Below are 22,206 nucleotides of genomic sequence, written 5' to 3'. Positions count from 1 at the left end.
TTGGAGTTAGTTTTTTTTTATTAGATCACAATTTTTGCCAGTCCTGATGTGTGTGTTCAGTTTGGTGAGTTTTGAAGCATGTTAAGGGGGTCAAATTACAGCTCAAAGAGGCAAAAGTGACTGTTTTTAGTACTTTTTTGTCTTGAAGGGGGAATTGCCAACTTCCTGTTGATTTTAGCCCAAGAATGTACTATTATGAAATGTAGGTCTAAATCAGACCTACATAGAGGTTTTCGTTTCATGTCTCTCCGACCTTCCCAGTGGGAGTTACAGGCAGTTTTGTCAGTTTTTTCATCCGAGGAGCAGTTTTTTGTGCGTTTTATTAAAAAATTGCGCTAGAGCACAATTTTGAGATTTGGAGTTAGGTTTTTTTTATTAGATCACAATTTTTGCCAGTCCTGATGTGTGCGTTCAGTTTGGTGAGTTTTGAAGCATGTTAAGGGGGTCAAAGAGGCAAACGTGACTGTTTTTTAGTACTTTTTTGTCTTGAAGGGGGAATTGCCAACTTCCTGTTGATTTTAGCCCAAGAATGTACTATTATGAAATGTAGGTCTAAATCAGACCTACATAGAGGTTTTTGTTTCATGTCTCTCCGACCTTCCCAGTGGGAGTTACAGGCAGTTTTGTCAGTTTTTTCATCCGAGGAGCAGTTTTTTGTGCGTTTTATTAAAAAATTGCGCTAGAGCACAATTTTGAGATTTGGAGTTAGGTTTTTTTTTTTTTATTAGATCACAATTTTTGCCAGTCCTGATGTGTGCGTTCAGTTTGGTGAGTTTTGAAGCATGTTAAGGGGGTCAAATTACAGCTCAAAGAGGCAAAAGTGACTGTTTTTAGTACTTTTTTGTCTTGAAGGGGGAATCGCCAACTTCCTGTTGATTTTAGCCCAAGAATGTACCATTATGAAATGTAGGTCTAAATCAGACCTACATAGAGGTTTTTGTTTCATGTCTCTCCGACCTTCCCAGTGGGAGTTACAGGCAGTTTTGTCAGTTTTTTCATCCGAGGAGCAGTTTTTTTGTGCGTTTTATTAAAAAATTGCGCTAGAGCACAATTTTGAGATTTGGAGTTAGGTTTTTTTTATTAGATCACAATTTTTGCCAGTCCTGATGTGTGCGTTCAGTTTGGTGAGTTTTGAAGCATGTTAAGGGGGTCAAATTACAGCTCAAAGAGGCAAAAGTGACTGTTTTTAGTACTTTTTTGTCTTGAAGGGGGAATTGCCAACTTCCTGTTGATTTTAGCCCAAGAATGTACTATTATGAAATGTAGGTCTAAATCAGACCTACATAGAGGTTTTTGTTTCATGTCTCTCCGACCTTCCCAGTGGGAGTTACAGGCAGTTTTGTCAGTTTTTTCATCCGAGGAGCCGTTTTTTGTGCGTTTTATTAAAAAATTGCGCTAGAGCACAATTTTGAGATTTGGAGTTAGTTTTTTTTTTATTAGATCACAATTTTTGCCAGTCCTGATGTGTGCGTTCAGTTTGGTTAGTTTTGAAGCATGTTAAGGGGGTCAAAGAGGCAAACGTGACTGTTTTTAGTACTTTTCTGTCTTGAAGGGGGAATTGCCAACTTCCTGTTGATTTTAGCCCAAGAATGTACTATTATGAAATGTAGGTCTAAATCAGACCTACATAGAGGTTTTTGTTTCATGTCTCTCCGACCTTCCCAGTGGGAGTTACAGGCAGTTTTGTCAGTTTTTTCATCCGAGGAGCAGTTTTTTTGTGAGTTTTATTAAAAAATTGCGCTAGAGCACAATTTTGAGATTTGGAGTTAGGTTTTTTTTTATTAGATCACAATTTTTGCCAGTCCTGATGTGTGCGTTCAGTTTGGTGAGTTTTGAAGCATGTTAAGGGGGTCAAATTACAGCTCAAAGAGGCAAAAGTGACTGTTTTTAGTACTTTTTTGTCTTGAAGGGGGAATTGCCAACTTCCTGTTGATTTTAGCCCAAGAATGTACTATTATGAAATGTAGGTCTAAATCAGACCTACATAGAGGTTTTTGTTACATGTCTCTCCGACCTTCCCAGTGGGAGTTACAGGCAGTTTTGTCAGTTTTTTCATCCGAGGAGCAGTTTTTTCTGCGTTTTATTAAAAAATTGCGCTAGAGCACAATTTTGAGATTTGGAGTTAGGTTTTTTTTATTAGATCACAATTTTTGCCAGTCCTGATGTGTGCGTTCAGTTTGGTGAGTTTTGAAGCATGTTAAGGGGGTCAAAGAGGCAAACGTGACTGTTTTTAGTACTTTTTTGTCTTGAAGGGGGAATTGCCAACTTCCTGTTGATTTTAGCCCAAGAATGTACTATTATGAAATGTAGGTCTAAATCAGACCTACATAGAGGTTTTTGTTTCATGTCTCTCCGACCTTCCTAGTGGGAGTTACAGGCAGTTTTGTCAGTTTTTTCATCCGAGGAGCAGTTTTTTGTGCGTTTTATTAAAAAATTGCGCTAGAGCACAATTTTGAGATTTGGAGTTAGGTTTTTTTTTATTAGATCACAATTTTTGCCAGTCCTGATGTGTGCGTTCAGTTTGGTGAGTTTTGAAGCATGTTAAGGGGGTCAAATTACAGCTCAAAGAGGCAAAAGTGACTGTTTTTAGTACTTTTTTGTCTTGAAGGGGGAATTGCCAACTTCCTGTTGATTTTAGCCCAAGAATGTACTATTATGAAATGTAGGTCTAAATCAGACCTACGTAGAGGTTTTTGTTTCATGTCTCTCCGACCTTCCCAGTGGGAGTTATAGGCAGTTTTGTCAGTTTTTTCATCCGGGGAGCAGTTTTTTGTGCGTTTTATTAAAAAATTGCGCTAGAGCACAATTTTGAGATTTGGAGTTAGGTTTTTTTTATTAGATCACAATTTTTGCCAGTCCTGATGTGTGCGTTCAGTTTGGTGAGTTTTGAAGCATGTTAAGGGGGTCAAAGAGGCAAACGTGACTGTTTTTAGTACTTTTTTGTCTTGAAGGGGGAATTGCCAACTTCCTGTTGATTTTAGCCCAAGAATGTACAATTATGAAATGTAGGTCTAAATCAGACCTACATAGAGGTTTTTGTTTCATGTCTCTCCGACCTTCCCAGTGGGAGTTACAGGCAGTTTTGTCAGTTTTTTCATCCGAGGAGCAGTTTTTTGTGCGTTTTATTAAAAAATTGCGCTAGAGCACAATTTTGAGATTTGGAGTTAGGTTTTTTTTATTAGATCACAATTTTTGCCAGTCCTGATGTGTGCGTTCAGTTTGGTGAGTTTTGAAGCATGTTAAGGGGGTCAAATTACAGCTCAAAGAGGCAAAAGTGACTGTTTTTAGTACTTTTTTGTCTTGAAGGGGGAATTGCCAACTTCCTGTTGATTTTAGCCCAAGAATGTACTATTATGAAATGTAGGTCTAAATCAGACCTACATAGAGGTTTTTGTTTCATGTCTCTCCGACCTTCCCAGTGGGAGTTACAGGCAGTTTTGTCAGTTTTTTTCATCCGAGGAGCAGTTTTTTTGTGCGTTTTATTAAAAAATTGCGCTAGAGCACAATTTTGAGATTTGGAGTTAGGTTTTTTTTATTAGATCACAATTTTTGCCAGTCCTGATGTGTGCGTTCAGTTTGGTGAGTTTTGAAGCATGTTAAGGGGGTCAAATTACAGCTCAAAGAGGCAAAAGTGACTGTTTTTAGTACTTTTTTGTCTTGAAGGGGGAATTGCCAACTTCCTGTTGATTTTAGCCCAAGAATGTACTATCATGAAATGTAGGTCTAAATCAGACCTACATAGAGGTTTTTGTTTCATGTCTCTCCGACCTTCCCAGTGGGAGTTACAGGCAGTTTTGTCAGTTTTTTCAAACGAGCAGCAGTTTTTTGTGCGTTTTATTAAAAAATTGCGCTAGAGCACAATTTTGAGATTTGGAGTTAGGTTTTTTTTATTAGATCACAATTTTTGCCAGTCCTGATGTGTGCGTTCAGTTTGGTGAGTTTTGAAGCATGTTAAGGGGGTCAAAGAGGCAAACGTGACTGTTTTTAGTACTTTTTTGTCTTGAAGGGGGAATTGCCAACTTCCTGTTGATTTTAGCCCAAGAATGTACTATTATGAAATGTAGGTCTAAATCAGACCTACATAGAGGTTTTTGTTTCATGTCTCTCCGACCTTCCCAGTGGGAGTTACAGGCAGTTTTGTCAGTTTTTTCATCCGAGGAGCAGTTTTTTTGTGCGTTTTATAAAAAAATTGCGCTAGAGCACAGTTTTGAGATTTGGAGTTAGGTTTTTTTTTTTATTAGATCACAATTTTTGCCAGTCCTGATGTGTGCGTTCAGTTTGGTGAGTTTTGAAGCATGTTAAGGGGGTCAAATTACAGCTCAAAGAGGCAAAAGTGACTGTTTTTAGTACTTTTTTGTCTTGAAGGGGGAATTGCCAACTTCCTGTTGATTTTAGCCCAAGAATGTACTATTATGAAATGTAGATCTAAATCAGACCTACATAGAGGTCCGACCTTCCTAGTGGGAGTTACAGGCAGTCTAGTTTTTTTTTTCCTAGGGGGCGCTAGAGCGCAATTTTGAGTTTTGTGGTTCGGTTTTTAAAAAAAAAAGGCAATTTTCGCAGGTCCTGATGTGTGGGTCAAATATGGTGAGTTTTGAAGCATGTTAAGTGGGTCAAATTACAGTTTAATGTGGCGGCGGAAGAATAAAGAATAAAGAATAAAACCTTACAAATTCAATAGGTCCTTATGTCCCATTGGGCCATGCGGGCCCTAATAATGTAAACACTTTGTGATTGTTCGAAACCCTCATTGTTGTACATATTGAAAGTCTTTGTGTCTTTATTTCTTATTTTGTTTTCTTTAATGTTAAAGATACATTGTTATGCAGAGGTGTACTTATAACAATTTTATAGACAAATTATAAAAAAAAACAAAACCAGTGAAGTTGGCACGTTATGGACGGCTGTTTACGACCCCCCTCCCTTAAAAACAGCTGTTGCCATGTAACCAGGGAAAGCCCAAATAAAAAAGGAGACGTACAATCGCGTGGTAAGACACTGTACGCATTTCTCCTCATTGCTTCTTTGTCTGTTTAATAGATGTCATCAGTGTTTGAACCTGACAAAAGTGTTATTTTGCACCAAAAAAATTATAATATACAGAATAATTTCTTACAAAACATACAAAACCCACAATCAGTGAAGTTGTCGCGTTGTTTAAATGGTAAATAAAAAGAGAATACAATGATTTGCAAATCCTTTTCAACTTATATTCAACTGAATAGACTGCAAAGACAAGATATTTAACGTTCAAACTGGAAAGCTGGTTGACAAGACTCTGCAGCATCGCGTGGACATCGGGGGCGGTACCTCTGGATTGGCAGACCGGGGTGGTGGTTCCTCTCTTTAAGAAGGGGAACCGGAGGGTGTGTTCTAACTATCGTGGGATCACACTCCTCAGCCTTCCCGGTAAGGTCTATTCAGGTGTACTGGAGAGGAGGCTACGCCGGATAGTCCAACCTCGGATTCAGGAGGAACAGTGTGGTTTTCGTCCTGGTCGTGGAACTGTGGACCAGCTCTATACTCTCGGCAGGGTCCTTGAGGGTGCATGGGAGTTTGCCCAACCAGTCTATATGTGTTTTGTGGACTTGGAGAAGGCATTCGACCGTGTCCCTCGGGAAGTCCTGTGGGGAGTGCTCAGAGAGTACGGGGTATCGGACTGTCTGATTGTGGCAGTCCGCTCCCTGTATGATCAGTGCCAGAGCTTGGTCCGCATTGCCGGTAGTAAGTCGGACACGTTTCCAGTGAGGGTTGGACTCCGCCAAGGCTGCCCTTCGTCACCGATTCTGTTCGTAACTTTTATGGACAGAATTTCTAGGCGCAGTCAAGGCGTTGAGGGGATCTGGTTTGGTGGCTGCAGGATTAGGTCTCTGCTTTTTGCAGATGATGTGGTCCTGATGGCTTCATCTGGCCAGGATCTTCAGCTCTCACTGGATCGGTTCGCAGCTGAGTGTGAAGCGACTGGGATGAGAATCAGCACCTCCAAGTCCGAGTCCATGGTTCTCGCCCGGAAAAGGGTGGAGTGCCATCTCCGGGTTGGGGAGGAGATCTTGCCCCAAGTGGAGGAGTTCAAGTACCTCGGAGTCTTGTTCACGAGTGGGGGAAGAGTGGATCGTGAGATCGACAGGCGGATCGGTGCGGCGTCTTCAGTAATGCGGACGCTGTATCGATCCGTTGTGGTGAAGAAGGAGCTGAGCCGGAAGGCAAAGCTCTCAATTTACCGGTCGATCTACGTTCCCATCCTCACCTATGGTCATGAGCTTTGGGTTATGACTGAAAGGACAAGATCACGGGTACAAGCGGCCGAAATGAGTTTCCTCCGCCGGGTGGCGGGGCTCTCCCTTAGAGATAGGGTGAGAAGCTCTGCCATCCGGGAGGAGCTCAAAGTAAAGCCGCTGCTCCTCCACATCGAGAGGAGCCAGATGAGGTGGTTCAGGCATCTGGTCAGGATGCCACCCGAACGCCTCCCTAGGGAGGTGTTTAGGGCACGTCCCACCGGTAGGAGACCCAGGACACGTTGGGAAGACTATGTCTCCCGGCTGGCCTGGGAACGCCTCGGGGTCCCACAGGAAGAGCTGGACGAAGTGGCTGGGGAGAGGGAAGTCTGGGCTTCCCTGCTTAAGCTGCTGCCCCCGCGACCCGACCTCGGATAAGCGGAAGAAGATGGATGGATGGATGGCAAACTGGAAAGCTTAGCATGAAATGCTCAGTCATTCACAAACAAGGACGGGGCGAGGGTCACCACTTTGTCAACAAATGCCTGAGCAAATTGTCGAACAGTTTAAGAACAACATTTCTCAACGAGCTATTGCAAGGAATTTAGGGATTTCACCATCTACGGTCGGTAATATCATCGAAAGGTTCAGAGAATCTGGAGAAATCACTGCACGTAAGCCATGATATTACGGACTTTGGATCCCTCAGGCTGTACTGCATCAAAATATCAGGTGCGAACACTGTTGACATCTACTAATCAGACAAGAAGCAAGGAATGAATCAGAGACAGAGTTCAATTTAGCTCATGAGGAGACACGTGTTTTGGGCTGTACTGTAGTTACAGATCCAAACTACGTTCTAAAGAAAAGCCCGTGCGCCTCCTCCATTTATTAGGAAATGGCCCTATTACATCACGGTGACTGAGGGAAGGGGGTAATCTCGACAACTCCAGTAAGACACAATATATGGTTATACAAAAATGCAAATATGTTGACACTTGGTGATATCGCCCAGTCTCTACTTTGTCTGGTCTTGGAACCAAATATTCGGCCTTGGCTGCCAGCAGGCCGAGTCTGCACACAACACTGATAAAGAGGCTAGCAATCTTTTGGATTGCTAGCTCTGCACAAATTGACAATACTTTATAGTATGGCCCTTAAGCATAAAGTTATGATGATAATATATACATAATTATTCTAACATTTCCCTCCTGTTTATCACATAACTTCCCCAATAACTTCTTCTTGCGATTTTCAGTTACCCGGTAATTAATTAATTCAGTCTTATTAGATGAAGAATATCTTATTTTCAATAAGGTTGAAAGTATTTCTCATAATTCTTCTTTGTACTTTGTAAGCACTATTATTTTGAACAACCTCTTAAACTGGATCATATCAGTACAATGTTTAACTTCTTTACTTAATCCATTCCATCATTTAATTCCACATACTGATATGCTAAAGGTTCTAAGTGTTGTACGTGCATATATCCATCCATTTTCTACCGCTTATTCCCTTTGGGGTCGCGGGGGGCGCTGGAGCCTATCTCAGCTACAATCGGGCGGAAGGCGGGGTACACCCTGGACAAGTCGCCACCTCATCGCAGGGCCAACACAGATAGACAGACAACATTCACACTCACATTCACACACTAGGGCCAATTTTAGTGTTGCCAATCAACTTATCCCCAGGTGCATGTCTTTGGAAGTGGGAGGAAGCCGGAGTACCCGGAGGGAACCCACGCAGTCACGGGGAGGACATGCAAACTCCACACAGAAAGATCCCGAGCCCGGGATTGAACCCAAGACTACTCAGGACCTTCGTATTGTGAGGCAGATGCACTAACCCCTCTGCCACCGTGAAGCCCTACGTGCATATAAATGTTTTAAATTATTTTTTTCCTCTAAGGCAGGGGTCGGCAACCCAAAATGTTGAAAGAGCCATATTGGACCAAAAATACGAACAAATCTGTTTGGAGCCTCAAAAAATTAAAAGCCATATTACATATAGTGTGTCATGAGATATAAATTGAATTAATTAATTAATAACCCGGGGCGGCTTATAGTGCGGAAAATACGGTAATAGTTCATTTCTTTAGGGCCAAGTTATGTTTACACTCAGAGTTCAACATCATCATATTTTTATATATATATAGTCACCAGGGTCTGGAAACAGATCAGGAACACCGTCCAGGTAGGTATCCTTGTCCTCAGATTCATTCCTTGCTTCTTGTCTGATTAGTAGACATCAGTGTGTAAAGGATATCACCACATGGGCTCAGGAACACTTCAGAAAACCCACTGTCAGTAACTACAGTTGGTCGCTACATCTGTAAGTGCAAGTTAAAACTCTACTCTGCAAAGCGAAAGCCATTTATCAACAACACCCAGAAACGCCGCCCGAGCTCATCTAAGATGGACTGATGCAAAGTCTAAAAGTGTTCTGCGGTCTGACGAGTCCACATTTCAAATTGTTTTTTGGAAACTGTGGACGTCATGTCTAAAGAGGAAAAGAACCATCCGGATTGTTATAGGCGCAAAGTGTGAAAGCCAGCATGTTTGATGGTATGGGGGTGTATTAGTGCCCAAGACATGGGTAACTTACACACCTGTGAAGGCACCATTAATGCTGAAAGGTACATCTTTTTCATGGACGCCCCTGCTTATTTCAGCAAGACAATGCCAAGCACCGTGTTACAACAGCATGGCTTCATAGTAAAAGAGCGCGGGTACTAAACTGGCCTGCCTGTAGTCCAGACCTGTAACTTACACACCTGTGAAGGCACCATTAATGCTGAAAGGTACATCTTTTTCATGGACGCCCCTGCTTATTTCAGCAAGACAATGCCAAGCACTGTGTTACAACAGCATGGCTTCATAGTAAAAGAGTGTGGTTACTAAACTGGCCTGCCTGTAGTCCAGACCTGTAACTTACACACCTGTGAAGGCATCATTAATGCTGAAAGGTACATCTTTTTCATGGACGCCCCTGCTTATTTCAGCAAGACAATGCCAAGCACCGTGTTACAACAGCATGGCTTCATAGTAAAAGAGTGTGGGTACTAAACTGGCCTGCCTGTAGTCCAGACCTGTAACTTACACACCTGTGAAGGCACCATTAATGCTGAAAGGTACATCTTTTTCATGGACGCCCCTGCTTATTTCAGCAAGACAATGCCAAGCACCGTGTTACAACAGCATGGCTTCATAGTAAAAGAGTGCGGGTACTAAACTGGCCTGCCTGTGGTCCAGACCTGTCTCCCATTGAAGCCTAAAATACCACAAGGGAGACCTCGGACCTTTGAACAACTTACTTTATCTACTTGAGTTGAGTCATGGCGGAAAGTGGGAGTGCTGATTAATTCCACACATTTCTTTGGAAGCAGGGCTTCAGGTCTGATGACATGCGGGCATGGCGTCAGCACTGGAACCATCAGCTCTACAAGGGTCTTGAACACCAGTACCAGACCGGACTGGAAGCTCTGAACAAGAATCTACCTGAAATACACATCGACCTCACGTTCAAGTTAGTGCAAACGTCTTTATTTTTTTCATTTTCCTTCTGTGTGCTTGACGAGCGATGTTCCTCCCACTGAGCAGACAAGGCCGGCTGCAGTTCCAGCCTCCCTTCGAGGAGGTGCGAGCGCGCTACTACAGGGAGATGAAGAGGTTCATCTCGATCCCCAACCAGTTCAGAGGTGTCAGCGCGGCGGGGGATCAGGTTATCTTCAGCGCCATGATTGACAGGAACGCCTCCGGCTTCCTCACGGTCTTCAGCAAGGCAGAGGACCTCTTCAGCCGCCTGCAGGCCATCCCCCTCAAGTACAAGGTAACCCGGCAGCAAGCTGATGCGGACTAAGTAGGGCTGAAAACTGTATCGCGATATATACCCTTTTTTCCAGTGTGTTTGCCATGTAAAGTGTGATGTTTGTGTGGTACATTCACATCACATTGAAATTGCATGTTATAATTTAATACAGTGGTTCTCAAACTTTTTTTGTCATCCCCCACTTTGGACAAGGGGGAGTTTTCAAGCCCCACCTGCCCCCATCGCCCCAACAGAGCGCTAATGCCAAGCTTTAACATTTTCAAATTTATTGAACATCAAGTTGTATACATTCAAACTCAATAACATAAAATAACATCAAGTTCAATAATAAATAAAATAACTGTGCAGCTGTGGTATAACTTGCATCAAGTTCAATAATAAATAAAATAACTTCCATCAAGTTCAATAATAAATAAAACAAAAGTGTTATAACTTGCATCAAGTTCAATAATAAATCAAAAAAAGTGTTATAACTTGCATCACGTTCAATAATAAATCAAAAAAAGTGTTATAACTTGCATCAAGTTCAATAATAAATCAAATAAAAGTGTTATAACTTGCATCAAGTTCAATAATAAATCAAAAAAAGTGTTATAACTTGCATCAAGTTCAATAATAAATCAAATAAAAGTGTTATAACTTGCATCAAGTTCAATAATAAATCAAAAAAAGTGTTATAACTTTCATCAAGTTCAATAATAAATCAAAAAAGTGTTATAACTTGCATCAAGTTCAATAATAAATCAAAAAGTGTTATAACTTGCATCACGTTCAATAATAAATCAAAAAAAGTGTTATAACTTGCATCAAGTTAAATAATAAATCAAATAACTTGCATCAAGTTCAATAATAAATCAATAAAAGTGTTATAACTTGCATCAAGTTCAATAATAAATAAAACAAAAGTGTTATAACTTGCATCAAGTTCAATAATAATAAAAAAAAGTGTTATAACTTGCATCAAGTTCAATAATAAATCAAATAAAAGTGTTATAACTTGCATCAAGTTCAATAATAAATCAAATAACTTGCATCAAGTTCAATAATAAATCAAGAAAAGTGTTATAACTTGCATCAAGTTCAATAATAAATAAAACAAAAGTGTTATAACTTGCATCAAGTTCAATAATAAAAAAAAAAAAAGTGTTATAACTTGCATCAAGTTCAATAATAAATCAAAAAAAGTGTTATAACTTGCATCAAGTTCAATAATAAATCAAAAAAAGTGTTATAACTTGCATCAAGTTCAATAATAAATCAAATAAAAGTGTTATAACTTGCATCAAGTTCAATAATAAATCAAATAACTTGCATCAAGTTCAATAATAAATCAAGAAAAGTGTTATAACTTGCATCAAGTTCAATAATAAATAAAACAAAAGTGTTATAACTTGCATCAAGTTCAATAATAAAAAAAAAAAAGTGTTATAACTTGCATCAAGTTCAATAATAAATCAAAAAAAGTGTTATAACTTGCATCAAGTTCAATAATAAATCAAAAAAAGTGTTATAACTTGCATCAAGTTCAATAATAAATCAAATAACTTGCATCAAGTTCAATAATAAATCAAATAAAAGTGCCACTTTGCAATCTTTGCAACAAAAAAAAAGGAGGAGCTATGCATTTGGCAAGACAGGGCAAGTGACAGCACTTTTCCCCGGGAGAGCCACCTTGCTTCACTGTGAAACAGCACGGCTGTATGATCAGCTCCCATTTCCTCACACAGTGCAGAGAACAGTCGGGCTTTCAGTGGTCGTGTTTTGATCAAATTTACCGCGCTCACAACATCTGTTAAAACCTCATTGAGTTCGGGGCTGAGCTGCCTTGACGCGAGTGCTTCCCGGTGAATGACACAGTGTGTGCCCGTCACATTTTTGTTTCTCTGCAGGCGCTGGCTCTGGCTCGACGACCTTTGAGGTGCGAGTCACAAATGTATATATTTGTGTAATTGTGGTCCACACATTAGTCTGCTACCCATCCGCGCGAAAGTTTGTTCCGCTTAGCCCCGCCCCCATTAGTTACTGTTGCTATGTCTGTCAAACTTTCGCTCGTACCGAGAAATATAAAGCCTACAGTAAAAATAAGTACCGGTAATTTCCATTTATTTATATAGCGGATTTCACAGACAGAATCAAAAAGTGATTTACAGTGTGTATAGAAAATGAAAGCATAGTAAAAAAAAAAATCTAAGAATATAATAATTAAAAAAAAATTTAAAGTGAAATTTCCTCCCGTTCCTCGCGCCCCACCTGTCACGTCTCTATTCCCCACCAGTGGGGCGCCCCACACTTTGAGAAACGCTGATTTAATACATGACATGAATGGACTTAAAAATGATTTGACGTGTTTTTCATTTTTTCAAACATTTCAATTTCCTCTGATGATGCAAGCATGTTTCACTTTTAGAAGTTGTCTGGGCCCTTGAACACCTCACAGTTTGTTTTGTTTTGTCTGTTTTTTTTTGGTGTTGCAGGAGTGGGTGGTGCTGGGCCAGGTGGATTTGGAGAAGTTGGTGGTGCAACACCTGACCTCCGTGCAGGACTGGGAGGCAAATTTCAAGGCCTTGAAAGCCAGAGGGAAAGAATCCGAGCGTCTGCCGAGGTACATGTTACACACACACACACACACTGTGGTGACCACGTTACACACACACTGTGATGACCACGTTACACACACACACTGTGGTGACCACGTTACACACACACTGTGGTGACCACGTTACACACACACTGTGATGACCACGTTACACACACTGTTGTGAACACGTTACACACACTGTTGTGAACACGTTACACACACTGTGGTGACCACGTTACACCATACTTGCCAACCTTGAGACCTCCGATTTCGGGAGGTGTGGGTGGGGGGCGGGGGGCGTGGTTAAGATATATATATATATATATGTCTTAATAAGGTTATCCAAAAAATAGTGCTCGATACCGTAGTAGAGCGCAATATATGTATGTGTGGGGAAAAAAATCACAAGACTATTTCATCTCTACAGGCCTGTTTCATGAGGGGGGGGGTTCCCTCAATCATCAGGAGATTTTAATGGGAGCATTCACATACCATGGATTATATAGGGCACAGAGTGGGTGGGTACAGGCTGGCGTAGGGGCGTGGTGATTGGCTCATGTGTTACCGAGGAGGTGTTTCCGTCTGTGGCGGCATGCTGTTACAATTTCGCTGCGCTTGTTGAGGGATGACAGGTCTGGACGGTAAATAATAAACAGTTTCTCTTTCAAGCATAGGTTGCATCTTTTATTACCACTATTGTAAGGTGTGCTGGATGCAAGAATTTGCCATGTTATTGAATATTCAACATTATTGTCTTTGAGGTCCCAAATGTGTTTGCTGAGTTCTGTGGTATTCCGCAGGTTTTGGTTCCTGAAAGAAGCCTTGTGATTGTTCCATCTGGTTTTGAATTCTCCCTCGGTTAATCCTACATATGTGTCGGATGTGTTAATGTCCTTGCGTATTACCTTAGATTGGTAGACAACTGATGTTTGTAAGCACCCCCCGTTGAGAGGGCAATCAGGTTTCTTTCGACAGTTACAGCCTTTGTTGGTTTTGGAGTCGCTCTGTCCGGGGGCCGACGGCTCATTTGCAATTGTTTTGTTGTGGTTTGAGATGATTTGTCGTATGTTGTTCATGCAGCTGTAGCTCAATTTAATGTTGTTCTTGTTGAATACTTTTCTTAGGGTGTTGTCTTTGGGAAAGTGTTTGTCAATCAGATTGAGGAATTTGTGTCCAATGTTAGTTGAGACGTTTTTGCTGTATGGGGGGTTGTACCAGATGATGTCGTTTCGTTTTCTGTTCTTTTTTGGCTGGTTTCCTGGCGTGGGTTCATAGGTGAGGGTGAAATTGTATCTGCTTTCATCAAGGGCTTTTTGGTACGGGGTGTTGCTTGGTCAAATTCAGCTTTGCTAGATGACAGCATCGATAGCCTTTTATTGATTCCGGTAGGTATTCTTTTCGTGGTGGTGGGTGGGTGGTTGCTGTCATGGTGCACGTATTGGAGTGTTGTGTTGGGTTTCGTGAATGGTTGGTAGCTGTTATTTCTCAGGTTGAAAGTGACGTCAAGGAAGTTGACGGTTTGCTTGTTGGCTTCAATCGTGATCCGTAGGCCGTTCTCTTTGAAAATATATATATATATATAAGAAATACTTGACTTTCAGTGAATTCTAGCTAAATATATATATATATTTTTATTATATATATATATATATATATATATATATATATATATAAAAATAAATAAAATAAATACTTGAATTTCAGTGTTCATTTATTTACACATATACACACACATAACACTCATCTACTCATTGTTGAGTTAAGGGTTGAATTGTCCATCCTTGTTCTATTCTCTGTCACTATTTCAGAACACACACATTATACAAATATACATTTTAAAATCAATAAGAAAACGGGAGCTCTAATTTGGGAGTCTGAATTAGGATCAGAAGTTCCTATATAAACATTGCGCACTCACGTCGCCTTTTTGTATTGATTACTGCAGCTGTGCACTGGATTCGTTCACAAATACAAACTACAACTCACAAACACTTTAGAGTTAGGCTCCACCATCAGAATGTGTACTTAAACTTATAAAGATCACATGGATATTATTCAGGGAGTTGATTCACCAAAACTAACCTGTTATACAGGAGGAAAAAGCACACAGGACGTTTCAATTGTTCAGAGACTGGTCGCGCTCATCAGAATGACAAGACACTTCCGGTCTGCAGGTGATTGCATTCAATTGGGAAGAAACGCCCTACTGCCCCCTACTGACCAATGTGAATACTGATAAATGTGTAATGGCAGCTCCAAAAACGAAATCAAACCACAAAATAAAATAAATAAATCAACACAAAAATGTGACACATTATGGGTGGGTCACATATGCATGTACAGTAGATGGCAGTATTGTCCTGTTTAAGAGTGTCACAACATTGCTGTTTACGGCAGACGAACTGCTTTACGGTAGACAAAAACTTGACTGCTGTTGTTGTGTGTTGTTACCGCGCTGGGAGGACGTTAATGAAACTGCCTAACAATAAACACACATAAGAAACCAAGAACTCGCCCTCCATCATTCTATAGTTATAACGTGATTGGGCAGGCACGCTGTTTATATTGTGGGAAAGCGGACGTGAGAACAGGCTGTCAACACGTCACTCAGGTCCGCATGGAGCTGGAGGGGGCGTGGCCTCCAGCTCCGCCTGAATTTCGGGAGATTTTCGGGAGAAAATTTGTCCCGGGAGGTTTTCGGGAGAGGCGCTGAATTTCAGGAGTCTCCCGGAAAATCCGGGAGGGTTGGCAAGTATGCGTTACACACACACTGTGATGAACATGTTACACACACACTGTGGTGAACATGTTACACACACACTGTGGTGAACACGTTACACACACACTGTGGTGACCACGTTACACACACACTGTGATGAACATGTTACACACACACTGTGATGAACATGTTACACACACACTGTGATGAACATGTTACACACACACTGTGATGAACATGTTACACACACACTGTGGTGAACACGTTACACACACACTGTGGTGACCACGTTACACACACTGTGGTGAACACGTTACACTCACACTGTGGTGACCACGTTACACTCACACTGTGGTGACCACGTGTAAGTACATTCTGGTACGGAGTTCAGCAATATGGATCTTTAAAGTAAACAAATAGTTGATATCAGCAAAAAATACATTAAATGTAAAATTTGGCAAAACAAAGTGTGATATCATGTGCGATACAAGCAGTCGTGCAGAGTGTTTACTTGTGTGTATCGTGTGCGATACAAGCAGTCCTGCAGCGTGTTTACTTGTGTGTGATATTATGTGCGATGCAAGCAGTCCTGCTGCGTGTTTACTAGTGTGTGATATCATGTGCGATACAAGCAGTCCTGCAGCTTCTTTACTTGTGTGTGATATCATGTGCGATACAAGCAGTCATGCAGCGTGTGTACTTGGGTGTGATATTATGTGCGATGCAAGCAGTCCTGCAGCGTGTTTACTAGTGTGTGATATCATGTGCGATACAAGCAGTCCTGCTGCGTGTTTACTAGTGTGTGATATCATGTGCGATACAAGCAGTCCTGCAGCGTGTTTACTTGTGTGTGATATTATGTGCGATGCAAGCAGTCCTGCAGTGTGTTTACTTGTGTGCCATATCATGTCCAATACAAGCAGTCTTGCAGCTTCTTTACTTGTGTGTGATATCATGTGGGATACAAGCAGTCATGCAGTGTGTTTACTTCTGTGTGATATAATGTGCGATACAAGCAAGCAGTCCTTTCGAGTGTTTACCTGTGTGTGATATCATGTGCGATACGAGCAGTCCTGCAGCGCGTTTACTAGTGTGTGATATCATGTGCGATACAAGCAGTCCTGCAGCCTGTTTACTTGTGTGATATCATGTGCGATACAAGCAGTCATGCAGCGTGTGTACTTGGGTGTGATATTATGTGCGATGCAAGCAGTCCTGCAGCGTGTTTACTAGTGTGTGATATCATGTGCGATACAAGCAGTCCTGCAGTGTGTTTACTTGTGTGCCATATCGGGTCCAATACAAGCAGTCCTGCAGCTTCTTTACTTGTGTGTGATATCATGTGGGATACAAGCAGTCATGCAGTGTGTTTACTTCTGTGTGATATCATGTGCGATACAAGCAGTCCTGCAGCGTGTTTACTTGTGTGTGATGTCATGTGCGATACAAGCAGTCATGCAGCGTGTTTACTTGTGTGTGATATCATGTGCGATACAAGCAGTCCTGCAGCGTGTTTACTAGTGTGTGATATCATGTGCGATACAAGCAGTCCTGCAGTGTGTTTACTTGTGTGTGATATCATGTGCGATACGAGCAGTCCTGCAGCGTGTTTACTAGTGTGTGATATCATGTGCGATACGAGCAGTCCTGCAGCGCGTTTACTAGTGTGTGATATCATGTGCGATACAAGCAGTCATGCAGCCTGTTTACTTGTGTGTGATATTATGTGCGATACAAGCAGTGCTGCAATGTGTTTACTAGTGTGTGATATCATCTGCGATACAAGCAGTTCTGCAGCGTGTTTACTAGTGTGTGATATCATGTGCGATACAAGCAGTCATGCAGCGTGTTTACTTGTGTGTGATATTATGTGCGATACAAGCAGCCCTGCAGCGTGTTTACTAGTGTGTGATATCATGTGCGATGCAAGCAGTCCTGCAGTGTGTTTACTTGTGTGTGATATCATGTGCGATATAAGCACTCATGCAGCGTGTTTACTTGTGTGTGATATAATGTGCGATACAAGCAAACAGTCCTGCAGAGTGTTTACTTGTGTGTGATATCATGTGCGATACGAGCAGTCTTGCAGAGTGTTTACTTGTGTGTGATATCATGTGCGATACGAGCAGTCCTGCAGCGTGTTCACGTGTGTGCGAATGAGAAAGTATCCAGTAACAAACGAGTCCGCGTCATTCATTTATTCAGCTTACTGCACCATGTCGGAGGCAGAGATTTACATATATCCGTATTTAAGTGTTACGTCTTTATTTTCATAATCATATTACAAAACAGCTAGTGTTCTTCTTCCAATTGTGGTCTTTTGGTTGTCTGCAAATACTGTGTGCTAACCTTGACTTCGGAATGTAAGTCGGAGAGATACTCCTTTTCCTTATCTGTTCCTGTGTCCAGCTGAGGAGGACAATGGGCATGTGTTTGGGCGAGAAAGAGAGACAAGACAACGAGGGTGGGCGGGAGAGACACTTTATAGAAGAGAAGGTTTCCATATTTTATTAGACGATCTTAGCTGCGCGATTGAATGTTCTATGCTGGGCTGGTCTCATTCTGTTTCCAAAGCTTTGGAGATAAAATTACAAAATACCTATTCTGTCTCTGGTGGTTCTTCTACTCAGCTGTACTGTCATAAAGAGCTTGGGAGCGACCAGCCGCTTGAATTCCCTGGGAGGAACAACTGGTCCAAACGCAACAACCATAAGCCCAATTTAATGATATATTGTGGCCATTACCACTCCACTTCAATTTAAAAAACAGCATAAGTCCATTCCAGATGGCTATTGATGAATTGGTTATTCTTTTTTTCATAGCTGCCATTGTTCTCTGTGTGCCTTATTTCACTTGACACTACAAAACAATGCAAGCATGTAGTATAAGTTGGTGTCGGCCAGTACTCCACTATTGTGTCGGGACAATAACTAGCCTCTTTAGAAGTGCAGTTCTGGAGCAGGAATAGGAACTATTCTAACACGATGTTACTTGTATTTTGCAGCCAGGAGAAGGTGGACTGCATCACAGTCAACTGTGAGCCTCTAAAAACGGCCGTGGATGCTCTGATCCAGAGGCTCTTTGACCTGCTGCTCATGTCGCTCAGGAAGTCCATACAAGGTCAGCACGATTACACACCTTTTCACTCTTTAATTAACAACTGTTGTCTGACCACACCCCTCTGGCCCCGCCTCCTTTAAGGCCACATGCAGGCCATAGACACGTTTGTGTCTGAGTCCATGGACACCTTGTCCACACGGCCAGAAAACATTGAAGAGATCGGTGCCTCCAGCGGCAAATACAACCAGATACTCGTCCGCAAACCCGAGGTAAGAAAGAACACTATAGCATTTTTATTTACATTTAAAACTCTTCAACTCATTGTACATTCAGTTTATTAATATTTATAAACTACAGTTGTTGCAATCAACCAGCAAAACATTAATGCAAATTGCGCAACACATCTATTATTAAAAACAGTATTTTTTTCTAATTGTCCGTTTGTTGGTAATGTGTACAATTTGGAAATAAATGTAATTTACAATGTTCAAATACAGGAAATCTAATGGATTGGATTTAAATGGGAATGCAATGACAAAAAGCTGACAAGTTGATGTTAATAAAGAATAAAAAAAACCCTAATATTTGTCTATAAATATATGGATCGCGTCTATCTATAGCAGGGGTGCTCATTACGTCGATCGCGAGCTACCGGTCGATCTCGGAGGGTGTGTCAGTCGATCACCAGCCAGGCATTAAAAAAAATAGTCCTAAAAATGAGCGATCATAAATCTTCACTATGACGTCACTTTCGTCACTTGATTGACATTCACGGCACCCGAGGGTCTTCTGAGATGACGCCGGCTGCTGCCAGCTCATTAAAATGACCGACTGGAAGGCGAGAAACACTTTATTTCAACAGACTCCGGCGCCGTACCTGTCGTCAAAACTCCAAAGACCGACTGCACAGTTGCACGGTTGCGCTAACAAAATAAGAGTCTCAGAAAGCTGGCGTGCACAAGCTAGCAAGCTACGGAGTTTGCCGACAATGTATTTCTTGTAAAGTGTATACAAAGGAGTACGGAAGCTGGACAAATAAGATGCCAAAAACCAACCACTTTCATGTGGTATTGGACAGAAAGGAGGACTTTTTTTTCTCCTCCATTCGAAAATGCGGACGTTTTTAGCACCACTGTCTGATTCCAATCAATGCAAGTCATCAGAATCAGGTAATACACCAACTTATATTCTTGTCTTCATGAAGGAAAGGAATCTATATGTGTTAAACATGCTTGTATTATCTTTAAACACCTTTAACTTGTTAACAATATTAACTATATGTGTAAAACATGCTTGTATTATCTTTAAACACCTTTAACTTATTAACTATATGTGTTAAACATGCTTGTATTATCATTAAACACCTTTAACTTGTTAGCAATATTAACTATATGCGTTAAACATGCTTGTATTATCTTTAAACACCTTTAACTTATTAATAATATTAACTATATGTATTAAACATGCTTGTATTATCTTTAAACACCTTTAACTTATTAACTATATGTATTAAACATACTTGTATTATCTTTAAACACCTTTAATTTATTAACAATATTAATTATGTGTTAAACATGATTGCATTATCATTAAACACCTTTGATTTATTAACAATATTAACTATATGTGTTAAACATGCTTGCATTATCATTAAACACCTTTAACTTGTTAACAAAAACATATATTTCATAAATAAGTAAATATAAATGATATATATGAATGAGGTAGATCCCCACGACTTGATCAATTGAAAAGTAGCTCGCCTGCAGAAAAAGTGTGAGCACCCCTGATCTATAGTCTTTTTATTAGACATTACACTGCAAAAACTGGAATGTAAGTAAGATGAAATATCTCAAATAAGGGTTATATTTGCTTATTTTCTGTCTGATAAGATCATTCTTCTCACTAAGCAGATTTTATGTTAGAGTGTTTTACTTGTTTTAAGTGCTTCGGTCCTAAATGATCTCAGTAAGATATTACAGCTTGTTGCTGAGATGTTATGACCTATATTGAGTAAAACAAAAATATCAAGTGTTGCAAAGCTGTGTCATCAACAGTGTTGGGTTAGTTACTGAAAAGCAGTAACTAGTTACAGTTACTAGTTACTTCATTTCAAAAGTAACTCAGTTACTAACTCAGTTACTTACACCAAAAAGTAATGCGTTACTGTGAAAAGTAACTATTTAGTTACTTCTTTTTTTCTTCTTTTTTTTTTTAAAGCTCCAATTAATGCCCTTTTAGCCTTTATTTCAGTACTGTTATTGCACTGGAGAATAATACAATCTGTTGATCAACTTGACATGCATTTGCATCACTCAACTCTGCTAAGCAATGTGGTTTACATACAACACACAAAGACAAAGATATGTTTTAAAGGGCCAATTTGTTTCTGGCCAGAACAAATTGACAAAACTATTTTAAATAGCTGCAACATAACATACATAAGTAACAAACAGCATAATAACAGCATAGATGTAAAGCAAGAAAGGCACACACTACATACACAAATCCCTTCGATAGCTCAGTTGGTAGAGCGGAGGACTGTAGTGATAAAGTGCTGAAATCCTTAGGTCGCTGGTTCAAATCCGGCTCGAAGGACATTTTTGACCTACTCAGTGGCCTAGTGGTTAGAGTGTCCGCCCTGAGATCGGTAGGTTGTGAGTTCAAACCCCGGCCGAGTCATACCAAAGACTATAAAAATGGGACCCATTACCTCCCTGCTTGGCACTCAGCATCAAGGGTTGGAATTGGGGGTTAAATCACCAAAATGATTGCATCACTCAACCGCTGCTGCCCACTGCTCCCCTCACCTCCCAGGGGGTGATCAAGGGTGATGGGTCAAATGCAGAGAATAATCTCGCCACACCTAGTGTGTGTGTGACAATCATTGGTACTTTAACTTTAACTTTAACTACCCAGGCATTTTTCCTCAAGAAATTCTGACACAAAATCATGTCTGAAGCCCAGAACACTCTACACATTTCCCCAGTTTTAGTTTAGAGATAAGGAAAGATTGGCCTGGCCTACTAGCATCCCTCTTTATGTTTGTGAACTTTATAGTCTATACATTTAGAGTGATGTGATAATCAAACACTCTAGAAGTCTAGAATGAAAGAGTATATAAGAGAATTGACAGCAACGTTCCCTCTAAGGAGCGCGCCTGTGCAATTGCGCACTGCTCAAGCGTCCTCTGCGCATGACAAATCTATGCCACGCACAAAATCAAATAAAAAAACAAGCGCATAACAATTTTCAACACGACACGACAGAGAAAACCATTTTCGTCATCATTGTTCAAATATAATAATACGTCTGTCGAGACGCTTTGAGGACATGAATTCCATCCATCACTTTACTGAGCAAAACTCTTTATTGTCGGCCATAAACACATCACTGTTATATCAACAGCAGCCGCTCGCTCTTTCTCACTTGCGCCAACACATGCACACATGGCACTTAGCCAGTGATGCGTTTACAGCCACACAAAAAGTTGGACAACTCCAACACCACACATAAAGTGTAATTCCAGGTCGTTACACTATGATTTACCAATCAAATGTGTGCCTATTCTAGTGTCATTTATTAGGAATCTTAATTTATAAATATTAATCATTAAATGCTGTTAATATATTAAATACATACTAATAAAAATATATTTTTTACAAACAGGAAGTTGCAGGAATGTACACATGATCCCCTGCTTACATCTCATTGTGCAACATGTGAATGTTTTAATGGGAACTAAATGCAATGTCTGAAAGGGGTACAAACTATTTCCAAAGCAGGACCTCCACCCAGACAAACAA

At 40.7% G+C, this 22,206-nt stretch overlaps 1 protein-coding gene and 1 non-coding gene across 2 annotated transcripts in view; both read left to right on the top strand.

The window, feature by feature from the left end:
- dync2h1 (dynein cytoplasmic 2 heavy chain 1) overlaps window positions 1-22,206 on the top strand; it is a 437,107-nt gene that overhangs the window by 123,147 nt on the left and 291,754 nt on the right. Inside the window, exons 17-21 of the mRNA XM_061925863.1 lie at window positions 9,601-9,740; window positions 9,815-10,043; window positions 12,518-12,645; window positions 18,345-18,460; window positions 18,542-18,669. Of these exons, the coding sequence (XP_061781847.1) occupies window positions 9,601-9,740; window positions 9,815-10,043; window positions 12,518-12,645; window positions 18,345-18,460; window positions 18,542-18,669 (741 nt within the window). The remainder of the gene's footprint in view (window positions 1-9,600; window positions 9,741-9,814; window positions 10,044-12,517; window positions 12,646-18,344; window positions 18,461-18,541; window positions 18,670-22,206) is intronic.
- trnay-gua (transfer RNA tyrosine (anticodon GUA)) lies at window positions 20,911-20,998 on the top strand. The gene is given in 2 exon segments: window positions 20,911-20,947; window positions 20,963-20,998. It is a non-coding gene; the product is annotated as a tRNA-Tyr (tRNA).

The sequence above is a fragment of the Nerophis lumbriciformis genome, linkage group LG30 (genome assembly GCF_033978685.3).
Source record: "Nerophis lumbriciformis linkage group LG30, RoL_Nlum_v2.1, whole genome shotgun sequence".
NCBI lineage: Eukaryota > Metazoa > Chordata > Actinopteri > Syngnathiformes > Syngnathidae > Nerophis > Nerophis lumbriciformis.
The sequence above is the reverse complement of the archived record's forward strand: the minus strand, read 5'-3'. Positions and strand labels throughout refer to the sequence as shown.